General features: G+C 38.1%; 1 protein-coding gene across 1 annotated transcript in view; it reads right to left on the bottom strand.

Annotated features, from left to right (window-relative positions):
• Positions 1–7672: 7672 nt before the first annotated feature.
• UBE2J1 (ubiquitin conjugating enzyme E2 J1) overlaps positions 7673–12434 on the bottom strand; it is a 28108-nt gene continuing 23346 nt past the window's right edge. Inside the window, exon 8 of the mRNA XM_083856020.1 lies at positions 7673–9668. Coding sequence (XP_083712146.1) covers positions 9396–9668 — 273 coding nt within the window. The 3' untranslated portion in view covers positions 7673–9395. The remainder of the gene's footprint in view (positions 9669–12434) is intronic.

Raw genomic sequence — 12434 nt, 5'->3', positions numbered from 1 at the left:
GGAAAACCCTAGCAGTGTTATCTTGTAAATCAATGGCTCAGCCTCACTGAAATGCTACATTTTGATCAATTCTTTGAAAATCATCAAAGAGCAAAGAGCACACAGGAGAGCTGCTGAAAACAGCCTGTGGCTGCAGAGGCTTCAGAGGGCTGGCTGGGGACATGGACACTGTCTTAGGATGAAAGGAGGTTTTCAGGCACATCCTGAGCCAGGGGTTGCATTTAATAACCATCATTTAATCATCAGTTCATGCTCAATCCTTCAGATATTATGATCACCAATTCAGATTTTACAGAAAGAGCTCTGACCATCCCTTTTTAATCAATTTAATCCATTTACCAAGTTTTTGTATTGAGATATTTTTAATGACAGGAAGTCTACACAGCCTTTAAAATGTATTACTACTTTCATCTATTTAATCCAATTCAAGACCAAGTTTGTTTGAAAAAAAAATAAATTTCTTTGTAATAGTGTTTGACATCAGCTGTGCTGTATCTTCTGCCCTGCTCTGGCAAGTACCCCATGGCAACCCCACTGCTGTTTGGCACAGGGAGCATCTAATTACCTGCAGCAAAGGTGACACCAGCTGCCAGTGCTCTTGCAGAACTGAAGGGTGCTCTGACCACTGCTGCCTGCAGGGTGCCTTTACTGACAATCTGATCACCAGCATCTCATAAATCCTCCCTGATGTACTTATGGTCTTTAGCATTTCTGATTATAGATTTGTCAGGGTTTCTTTCAGCTTTATGCACTCTGCATTTCACCAGTATTCATTTAAATCCACTCATCTCCCTTTGTCTTTTTTGCCACATTTTTCATATATAACTTCAGTGCTGTTTAGATTTCATTCAAGGAGCATGAATTTGATAAATCTGACTTCTGTGAAGAATTGTTTCTGTTTAAAGAGGAGAGGTGACAGATAGCTCATTGAGCTTCTGTAAAGGCTTCTCTATTATTGCCCTATTTTTAAAAAAAAAAATATTTTCCTTTCCAGTCACTTCTATTCAGAATTGTCTCAATTGCATAAAATAGATGCTTTTTCTATTGCCAACTATATAGAAGAAAATTCATTCTTGATGGCATGAGAAATTACAGATAACAGCTCAGCAGGATTCAAAAAAGAGCAGGTGTCTATGCGGACATCCAGATCTTTCCAGAGCAAGATAAAGAACTTTCAAGTTGGAAACAGCCCTTGTGCTGTAGGGCACGAGGCAATGGCTAAGTGGTCAGCCTGAAAGGAAACATGATCTCCATCCTGAGCATGGCACAGCTGTTGGCAGCCAGAGTCTAGCAGGTTTTTGCACCTTCTCCTGGAGTATTCAGGGTAGATTTTGGTTGTAAGATGGTACCTCATGGTCATGGGGCTTTGTTCCAATTACATATCGGGATGCAGAGAAGTATTTCTACAGTGGAAATGTTACCACTCTTCAGTATATTCTCTGGGCGGTGTGGGGGAGAATCCCAAAATGCATTAGGTGAAGGCATCACTTACTTCGTGTAGTAGCCACAGCAAGCTGGAGGAGATGCACACTGTGTAAACCCAGAACCAAGGAAGGTACAAGACCTTCTGTTTTTCTTACCAACAAAGCATGTGACTGCTGCAGCACAAAGCCCTAGAAGCTAAATTAAAAAGAGAAGGTACAAGAACAGTTTATGAGTATCATAACAATTAGCTTGCTCCTAGATGAAAATTCCCAATTTATTAATGCCACTGTGTTATGAATGTAGCTTTAATGTTTATATGAATGGATCATACGGGATCCATATGGTTGAGAAATTTCTGACAAACTGGGAACATTGAGATCTTCAATTTTGGTGAAGTCTCTTTTCAATGCCTGTCAGGGACACCAATTCAAGTGCTTTAGGAGTCCCAGCTGCCCAGGAAGGCCTGGCATCTCCACAAGATAGGTCTGTCTTGGGTTGGGTGGCCACACCAGTCTCTATTGCTTCCAGAGCCTCAGGAAAGAAGTATCTCTTGCCCTACCTCTGGATGTAAGATGTTTCACACTTACTCATCTGTGAGTTTATGTTGGGAGCAGGAAGGAAAGGAAAGTGACTTTCCTTGCCAGATTTCTAGAAAAACTAAATACGACTCTGGAAAAGGATGGACGCAAATTCAAAGGATGTGCACAATCACTGCTGTAATACACATTCCCTCCCTGATTTTGTTTCACATTGCTCTTTGGCCCCTGCTGATGATAGTGTTGGGAGAAAAGCCTCAGGGGACATCAAACCCTGCACTAGAGGTTCAGCAGTGCCCTGGACTTGAGCCCCAGGGTAGCCATACACCTGTAAAAATGGCTATCACATTTCAATCACTGAAGCACTAACAAACTCCAAATTTTTTGAGAAACTGCCATAGAGCAAAGGGGATTTGTGAGCGCTGAGAGGTACCACAGGCTAGAGGATGTGTCTGCAGTATCCAGCTGAAAAACGGGAAAAAATGCAGCTCCACAAGGCAATGGAGGGAAGTTCCTGCCAGCAGCAGCAATGTCAGCAGGGATCACCAGACTACTTGCTCCAGTGGAATGCTGTTTTGGAAAAACAGTTTGTGTGCTGAGCCTTGTGCTGCAGTGTCCTGGTGGTTGCCTTTTGCTTCTGGGTCCCAATCTAAAGCTGGTATGTAGCACACCCTGAAAATGGCATATCTAATGAGATTCTCCAAAAGACTGACCACCAAAAACCTTGGCAGGAATTCTTTACCTAAGAACAACCCAAAGCCATCTCTATATCACAGGCAGTTTTTCTGCTGTTGAAACACGAGGCTTTGCATGGCCGGTAGGAGAGAGGAACAGGCAGACTCAGAGTCAGGTGGGCATGGGTCGCTGGAAACATGAAATTCAGTAGCACAACAGAGATGGTGAATGTCTCCAGAGTTCTCAATTTATGCAGAGCAATAAACATTACCAGAAGGATTATCAATTAGCAATTTTTATAGAGCAGTAAATATTAACAAAACCATTAATTTTCAGAGTTTCTTTCTGTCTTTCGGAAATTCTGTCCGGCTGGATAAAATTCTGTCTGGCTGCTAGCAGGATTGTCAGCATTTACCATTTCTAAGAGGCAGCCACTGCTGAGCTACTGAAGAGTACCCAAAACTGTTTCAAAAACTCAGTGCTGGACATTCCAGCAGCATTTGCTTGGCACTTGGGGTAAGGCTGATGCTCTGAGGAAGATCCAGGCACAGCTACATACACTGTACAGCCAGTACTACCTACAGCAAGTCTGACCTGCCCTGGCAGCACCTAAACTCTGTGCACAGCTCTCTGGAAAATCCCAGCTATCAGCACAGCAGCACAGACCATCCGACACACAGACCTGCACCTTTGCATATTTACATTGTTTCCTTCAGCACCAGGTTCTTCTTCTTTTGTGTAAATTCATTTTCTGGTGTGCAGGTAAGGCTGGGGCAAACATGCCCTGCCCAGCAGTCCCCCAGGTGACTCTGACAAAAGGTTTTACTTTGCAATTCATTCATCATTTGAATTCTCCAAACAAAACTAAATGCAAAATTTTTTAACCAGCAATGGTGTTACAGTTCTAGAACCCTTGGTTTCATGCACCTTTTGTACATCTTGCACATCAGCAAGAACACCTTCAACTTCATAGAAACAAGTATGACTGATATCCTTCAGTTTCTTAATATAAGTGACAAGGACTTTATACCATGGAAAACATGAAAAACTATCAAAGTATAAAGCTGCTACTTGATGAGGACACACCAATTCCCTGTGCAAAGCCTGGGCTCTCCAGAGTATAACACAAGGCAGTCTTGGGCAACAGTCAGGGCAGTGATGCACATAGGCAGTTGTTTATGTTATACCTCAAGCTGTAGGAAGAGAGATGTGTTATCAGTGAGGGGGGGGATGCAGGAGGAAGAGAAAATTAAATGCAAGGCAGTTTCTAATCAAGCAAGGATTATCCATTCAGCATGCTGAGCGAGGCACCACTCATGGAAAAAAAAATGTGTTACAATGTATTAAACAACCAAGATTAATTAAGGATGCACAAGCAATCCTTTACCTAGCAGTTCTGAATTTGGCTTCCTAACCTGACTTTCCCCATGTTCCTTTTCCACTTAGGCACAGGCTCAACAACTTCTCCACAGAATGGTGGCAGAGACCTGTCCCAGAACCCGCAGCACCGGCCACCCAAGCGCCCAGAGCTCTGTGGGGAAGGACCTCTGCACCACGGGAACCTATGTGCAATGTCCAAGTAAGAAGCTACAGCACTGAAGGTGTTCTGCACCTGCACAACCCAAGCTAGATTCTTAAAGTCAATATAAAGATCCTTAGATCAGGTGGATTTATCACCTTAGTGGACACAAAATATCAAACTTACCAACTGTAGATTCCTAAATACAGGAATAAATTTTCTTGAGTAAGAAAAGTTTACTGTGAAATTTACTCTGCTTCTTATGATAAGTCAGCAAGAGAAATACTAAGCAGAAAATGTGATAAAATTATTTAAAAGATCATTCTTTTAATTTCTTTTACATGATTAGGAAACCAGCCTAGGAACTAGTTTTAGTTTCTTTTTACTAGAATAGTCCACTATTTATTGTTGTCCTATGGACAACTAAATTTTTTCTATATAACTGATAATGAATACAAAATCTAAAATAAATAATATTGAATATTGAAATATGAAAATTGAAATATAATTTAATACAAAAATTAAAATATTAACGATGCTGCTTCATACACTTTTTTGTTGCAACACTGCGGAACTCTCTGTATTTAAAATGTCATTCTTATTTGACAATCCCTAAAGCCAGATTTCATAAAATTTGAAATAATTTGCATAGGAATTGTGTGTGTGTGTGTGTGTGTGTGTGCACGTACACAGTATATAGTTCCTCGGATCCTACCTAGATGGAAAATTGTTCATTTAAAGTATTACACCACATAATACTAAATAGTATTGTCATTCTTTAAAGTGTATTTATAAAAATAATTTTAGCAGTGCTTTGACTTCCACTCTGTTACAACTCATGAAAATATCAGCGCTGTAGAAATTGTAAATTATTTTCTCCAAGTTCAAATAAAGTAAAAAACTTTAAAAACAAGGAATAGCTCTACTTCAGGGGAAATTTATATTTACACTAGTTTATTACCTCCTTTTATTACTTCAAAGCATATGATTTTTATTACACAAAAAGGTTTGCAAGGACATGCTATGGTTCAATTCCCTGCATTCCTCAGGATATAGACTTCGGAATATTTTCAGTGTTCCATGAAAGATCTCATTCAATAATTGAGATTTTGTGAACATCAGTGGTAAAACTTCAGTTGACTTTAGGATTTCAGGATCAGGCCCTAGCTGTTTCAGCTTTTTAACATTTACGTCACTAAAAGCATATGCCACTGTATTTTTTCAATAAGAAGTGTAAATCTGATAGCATATTATGTTTTCTTTGCTTGCAATTGCATCACATTTCTTTTCAAAACATTCAAGTAACAACACTCCTCATAAAAGTGTTGAGTGATAAACCAAGAAGTCCACAAAAATAAATGAAATTTTGAAAGTTTACAGCCATAGTGAAACCATTTAATAAGATGGATTAACCCAATTTTATTTTTGAGCCTTTCAAACAATGTCTTGTAAGATATAATTGCCACTGGATGACATAACCACAAAAAAGGATAACATACTTTGGACTGTCTGGCAGGTTTGGAAGATTATCTTTTCTAATGTAAACCTCTAGACAAATCTCAGTAGTGGTAAATCTAATAAACTTTATTAAGGCTTTTAACTCATTCTTGTGCTTTCACTCAACTTTAAAATCCATTTTTTAAAGCTTCCATGTATTTTTTTTTAAATTAATTTTACAATCCCTGGCCAACTTCTAGGGTTTGTTATCAATTACCACAATGTGTGCTAACCAACATTCCCATCTCAAATTATCAGAGCATAATGGGCAATTCCAAGTGAACATAAGTAACACATGTTCCAGCAAGCAGGTGAATAACCTACCCTGAAACAGTGCTGATACATTAAACTGCATGCATATTCAAACATCTCTGTCAACTACAAGTCCTCGGAATTCCCTCAGAAATTCGCATGTATGGCTAAGAATAATTTTACCACAATCCATGCCAAAGTAGTTAACTTCTCTGCAAAACCTGCCTCACTCACAGTTAATCAAGGTTAGCAACAGAAGTGTCCACTTACACATAAAACTGGTTATACTACCAGAGACCATTATAAAACATTATCTGTAAAGCTGTTTGCACACATAATACACACAAAAACATTTACAGAGTAGGTTTTTATATCCCTGTAGTAATGCATTTGTAACACTGCAGGAAAAGATGCATACATGGTTTAGCAACTGTTACCTTGCCCTCTGCACATCCAGATGGCTCGTCCACCTCCTTCTCCTGTGCTTTCTGCTTTCCACAAGAAGAACTAAGCAGAAGATTAATAAAAGGAGTTTTGTGAAATAAGGCATCTTGCTGGAAACGGGAGCTGGGCACTCTGCACTCCAGTGACCTCCTGTAGTACAAGTCCCCCCCGGCTTAAACATTGAATCAACTCTAATTCTGGCGTGTCGCGCTGGTCGGCGATCAGTGGCACAAACGCTGAGTTCCCGGCGTGATGCATTCGACAGGCTCTCAGGGGCTTCCAGCTCAGAGCATTTCCCTCATCACCACTTAATGATTGGCCATTACTCACCAAGTTTGCCTCACTGAACATTTCCACTGGGTCCTAAAGGATACGTACTAAAGCCATTATATAAAAACCTGCAATTCTGCACGCCGGCTTTTTGCTCAATCCCCTAATCTCAGTGCTATCCTCCTGCCAGACTGTAAAACCAGCCTGTTCCTTTTCATTAGGCTTTCTACGTTTTTTGATCCTCTGTAGGGCATCTCTTTCAACTGGTAACTGCATGTGCCGCATTTCAGACATGTATCTAATTGTAAAATGTATGTATTTTAATACATTTAGGGCAGTCAAGGTTTTATTTTCTGTCTGGCTCTTCATGTTGTTGAAGACATAATATGAGCTACTTCCTTTGAAAAAGCTGAATTTATTTACTGTTAACTCAAAAGGAAAATTAAAACAGTAACTCCCAAGCTATACATGCAACTGCCTTTACATAAACCAAATCACTGTTAATTTTTTTTCCAAAAGGCATTTGCATAATCAGGTATTTTAACTTTTATCAAAGAAGATAGAAATTAAAATTAGAAGTGGCTATTTCTTTAATCACAATGAAGAGACTATTTCCAAAACACATTCAAGGCTTATTTCTACAGAGGCTGGTCACAGGGCAATGCTCATTTGGCCTCTGTGCAACATGGGGCTGTGCTAAAAGGTGTGTGTGGTACTCATAGGGGGGCAGAAGTCTGCTTGGCACAGCAGGGATTCTGCAGGACAAGAAAAGCACATTCAGAGTAAATACTTCAGAGGAGCAACGACTCCATACTCAGCAGAATGGTCTTGTGGGTCAGACCTCTTCCAGAACTCTCCTCTGTGAGCCCACATCTGCAGTATTTGCACAGGGATTCAAGCACCACACCAACAAGGAAACACAGTGCTTCTATTTTAGAGACTACAGGATCTGAACAGGTGTTTTAGGGTCCTGGTGTGGGTTTCTGTGGGGGGAATCTGTGTATTGGTTTTTGCTTGTTTTTATTTAATTTCTAATGAAATTCACAACTTATGTAAAAAGATGTAAAATAATATATTGACATCAAATTGGTCTGGAGCAGAAAGTTTAACTGCTGAACAAATACATACTTTTGCCTGAACTTCTCACATAAGTTATTTTTTCACCTTTTTTTCCATTATACCCGCAAACAAGATTATCAACAATACAGAGAAATGCTAAAAGACTCAGATTTTGGTGGTTTTCTAAATTTACACATCTCCCTTAGACACAAAAAGGTTTGTTCTTATTTTAGAAGTTGTTATAACCGCTTTAATGTTGCAAAACCATAATATATAATACAGTTGACAAAATTTAGGAAAACTCTAGGTATCCTGATAAATACTTCCTAAAAAATAGGATGAGAATCTCACTTAAGTCAGTGCTATTATTTTTGACAGCAACAAAATGAAAGCTAGCTAAACTTCTTGTCTTTGAAAGAAACATGCTTAACAGTATTTGAACAATAATACAAGAGGAAAATTATCCCCCTTTCTTCTACTTCAGTATTTAAACAGTCAAAGACAAAACTTCTCAAAACTCTAAGAACTGTAGGTCTACTGTTTGTATATGCCTTTTCACAGTACTCATGAATATTACTAGGGACGTATAATAAGTAGATCTCTGGCTCCAAAATATTGTTTTTAAGTTTAAAAAAGAGAAAAAAAACCCACACTGAACCCCCCTCCCCAAAAAAAAGCAAAGAAAAAAAACCCAACCAACCAACTAACAGAAATCCCCTTACAAAAATCCAACCAACCAAAAAACCCTCAAACAAGAAACAAACTGCCATGTGATACTTGAAACGTATACAAAGACTGGCTTGAAACTTTATTACTAGCAGGATTGTAATAAATACTTCTCTTAAGCATCTTCATATATATGAGAATTTAAGTATAATAAGGTTTAAATTTTCTTTAGTAAATAAAACCACGTATGAAACATTCAGTTCAACACATTATGTATATTTCTGGTATAATTAAAAGACAACAGCTCTGGGTAAATAATTATATTACATATTTATAACTATTGCAAGAATAGACATGTTTTGCATAATCTTCAAATTTTAAAAACAAGATATACAGTTGAAAGTACTAGAAGAGGACATTCAAAACTTTCAAAAGATTATCCAATCTTTCTTCCAAAAAATAAAAATCAAAATAATGGAAGTAGTTTTCTGGCACCTACTTTCCTACCACAGTCCTTTCCTCCTTCCACACATACGACGCAGCATCACAACCAATTTGTATGTGTTTCTCCTCTGGAAATGTGTCATGGCAAATAAAAGTGGTTACAAAACTGTATTCTCTCTAAATTAAGACCTCACTAGATACAAACACATAGTAGTATTTAATTTTATAATCCCCTCTCCAATGTCAATTCTTATATAACTTAGAGGGGGTACTTAAAAGGGCACTTATGCCTCATAAAAAAAAATCAACCATTTTTTAAAAATTGTCTTTTTCTAGTTTATAAATTACTCAAATTTAGTCCCATCCCACATGCCTTAATGTTACTGTTCCACTGCACTGTTTCTCCAAGTATCTAGCGGGCGCTCAAAACTCACAGCTTACATGTCCAACTTGTTTTTTCTTACAAGTAATGTATCTGTAGGTAAATTAACATTCATAAGGATTTAAGCGTAAATACAAAAAGTAACCTTTGTAAACAGTTCTCATGTCTTAGCCAATACAGAATGTTCAGAGAAGCGTTCCAGTCACTGCTGTTAGGACAAACAACCTTATAACTCAAACACATACTCGTTGGCCAAACATATTCTACGAAATATGAGGGCTGCCAGCGCAAAGGTCAGCAGGACAATGAGCACAGTTGACCCTGTGTGGTTCGTGTTGACTCTCGGCTGCTGTGCCCGGTTGAAGTCAGTCGAAGCTGGGGCCCGTCTCTGGCTCTGCTGCTGCGCACGGCGCTGCCGAGGACTCATCGAGGTGCTGGTGCTGGATGCAGCTGGACTACGCTCTTGGCCAGCCACAGCACTGCTGTTCTGAGTTTCAGACTGAAAAAGATACATTGAGAGTTGTCAGACAATATGGCACATAAGGTTAGCAAGAGATAAAATCGTAACGACTAAAATGTGCTCTTCAGATAACTGTTAACACATCACTAGTCATTGCAAGATTGTTATTGTCTGTAACAACGGTTATTTTCGTCCATAAATGGTTGGCTGTTTTTGTCCATACACCATTCTGAGTAGAAGTATATTTCAAGCTGAAAATCAGGCATTCTGTAGACAAGAGAAGGCTGATGGAAGCCTGTCAAACTATATTTGCTAGAGATTTCAAATATATTTGTCTAGGATTTGTTTTAACTCTTTGCTGCTCAAGAAATCTTTAATAATCTTCTGGATAGTTACATCTCTGAAGATTCACAATGCCGAAGGGGAAACAAGATGGGGAAGCCAAAAGAAGGATGGAAACAAGTCCAAGAACTGTAATTAAGCAATGCTGCAGGGCTTCCTGTGGACAGCTGGGTCCAGAAGTCTGTTCTCATCACCACCACCATCACTGAAAAAAAACAAAAATCCTAACCACAAACCACCTACCTACCTGATCTCAGGAGGAGTTCCCGAGCGCAGCACTGCGCAGGCACTTACCTATTGCCCTCTACTGGTCAAACTCGGTCTAACATTACAAGCACTAAAAAATAAACTTCGGCAAATGATGTTTCTCCTCATGAGGATTTTATGCTGGAGAAACCAAGTTTCAATCTCATGAACTAGAAAATATGACATCTGATCTTACACCAGAATAATCCTGCTTGCAATATTAAAAAGCTCAAACTTCCAATGCTTAATATTAAAAATAGTGATGCAGCACAGTCATTAGAAATAAGCATTTTTATAAGGTTCTATTTGAAAGAGTTAAAAAAAACTCTGAGAAAAATTTAAAAACCTGCAGTTTCTTAAGTCTTGTTTTCAGTCCTCAGAAAATAAGGTTTTCTGGTATTCATACTTAAAGCAATTTGCAGAGTTAGCTTTCCAGAGTTAGCTTTCTCACCCTTTCCATCTAAAAAAATTATCATTACAGCAAATAAAACTAGAATTCTGGACATTTTAGATCTGTTACCATTTTAATGGACACAATATCCATAAGCACCACTTGAGCCATTGACTGTACCCATAAAAGATAACCTTTCTACATGACCAAATAGGGAATGCCCTCAAATGGTTATTGACAGTCCATAACACAGTGAATAGCACTTGGTTTTGTGACTCTCAGAAGAGTCATAAGAATCAAAGAAGTAAAAGAATTCAAAATTTTCACCTAATTGGTGATTTGTCTTGCCCAGGGAAGAGGCATTCATTCCTACCTACTAAAACAGTATTTCCCACTGTTTATCATTGGCAAGGAAGTACTGATGCAATTACTCTCCACATTTGACAACTTGCCTGTTTACACAGACATCTTGCCTAAATAAGCAAAGCAGCTTGTGTAGCTTCAAAGAAAAATGTTTTTAAAAGATATATTTTATCAGCAGAGACAGCCAAGAACACCACAAGCAGCCTGTCATGATTTCCAGTACACTGCCAAAGACAGAAGTTCTGCTTCTCACTTGAAAGCTCCTCATGCCAAGGAAAATAAAGACTTGGGGAAGCCAAGCCTTTGAAAAATGAAGTTTCTAGATTCATCTACATTCCCATCATCCAGAAGGGGAGAGGGAGAGAAGTGAATTCAGGACACAAGAACTACCAATTCAGTAAGCAGTGTTTTTCTTCTTCAAGGAGTTTTTAAAAATATATTAAAAAGTCTAGAAATATTCATAATCATTCATCTTACTAACAAAAGTAACTAGCACTGGCTGTCACAAATATCTTCTCAACACTGCAAAACTTTTAAATTTAAAAATAAAACAGAAAGGCCCTGTTCTGAATAGAACAATCTGTCATACACTGACATGAACATATCTGTGATTCAAGAGAAACTCACTGACAATTTCAAGGTTTTAACTTATTTTTCTACGGAAATTACAGATGGATTGGGGCAGCAGCAAACCAACAGCTTCACCCAAAGCTCAGCTAATGCACCACCTTGGGATTATTCCCAACATAATAAATGGCCAACTATTACCAGATAAGCAGCAGAAAGGTAAGAAAGGAGTGATCATGACCTGATACTGGGTGCAGGTGCTACAGTATCTGAAATAATAGAGATAGATAGATAGATAGATAGATAGATAGATAGATAGATAGATAGACAGATAGAGTTGGGTTTGTTTGTTTGAAGACTTAATTGTTAAGAATCCCAAAAGTGGCAGATGGGCTGCAGTATTTAAAAAAAAAAAATCACAATTATCATGTCTTCAAATTAATGGCAAGTATTTAAATTCTTTGTAAGCAAGCCTTACAAGATTTTTAGACTAACATAACACCTCACATGACACAATTTAGATTGTTTTTGCCAAATAATGGCTTCTGCCAAACCATACTGAAAATGTGGATGAGGCTTAACAGACTAAAAATAGAAATATTCAATAATAGTTACATTATAGCCACCTTTAGCATCTGATCTTTACAGACATTTAATACATATATGTGACATTATTACATACTATTTATATTACTATGTGTCATATGATTTCTAAAGCTTCTGAAACTGTTGGGACTGATAGGAAACTGCTCCAAGGACATCTGAACAATTATTTGATGAATAAGCTATTTCAGTAAAATATACTTTTATTAGAACTAACAAAAATGTGTATCATCTAACAAAATGCAAGTAAGGAAATTTTTATGATGTTCAGTCTACTGAAGAATTCATAGCAT

This window comes from Zosterops lateralis, assembly GCF_965231275.1.
Source record: "Zosterops lateralis genome assembly, chromosome: 3".
NCBI classification, from domain to species: domain Eukaryota; kingdom Metazoa; phylum Chordata; class Aves; order Passeriformes; family Zosteropidae; genus Zosterops; species Zosterops lateralis.
The sequence above is the reverse complement of the archived record's forward strand: the minus strand, read 5'-3'. Positions and strand labels throughout refer to the sequence as shown.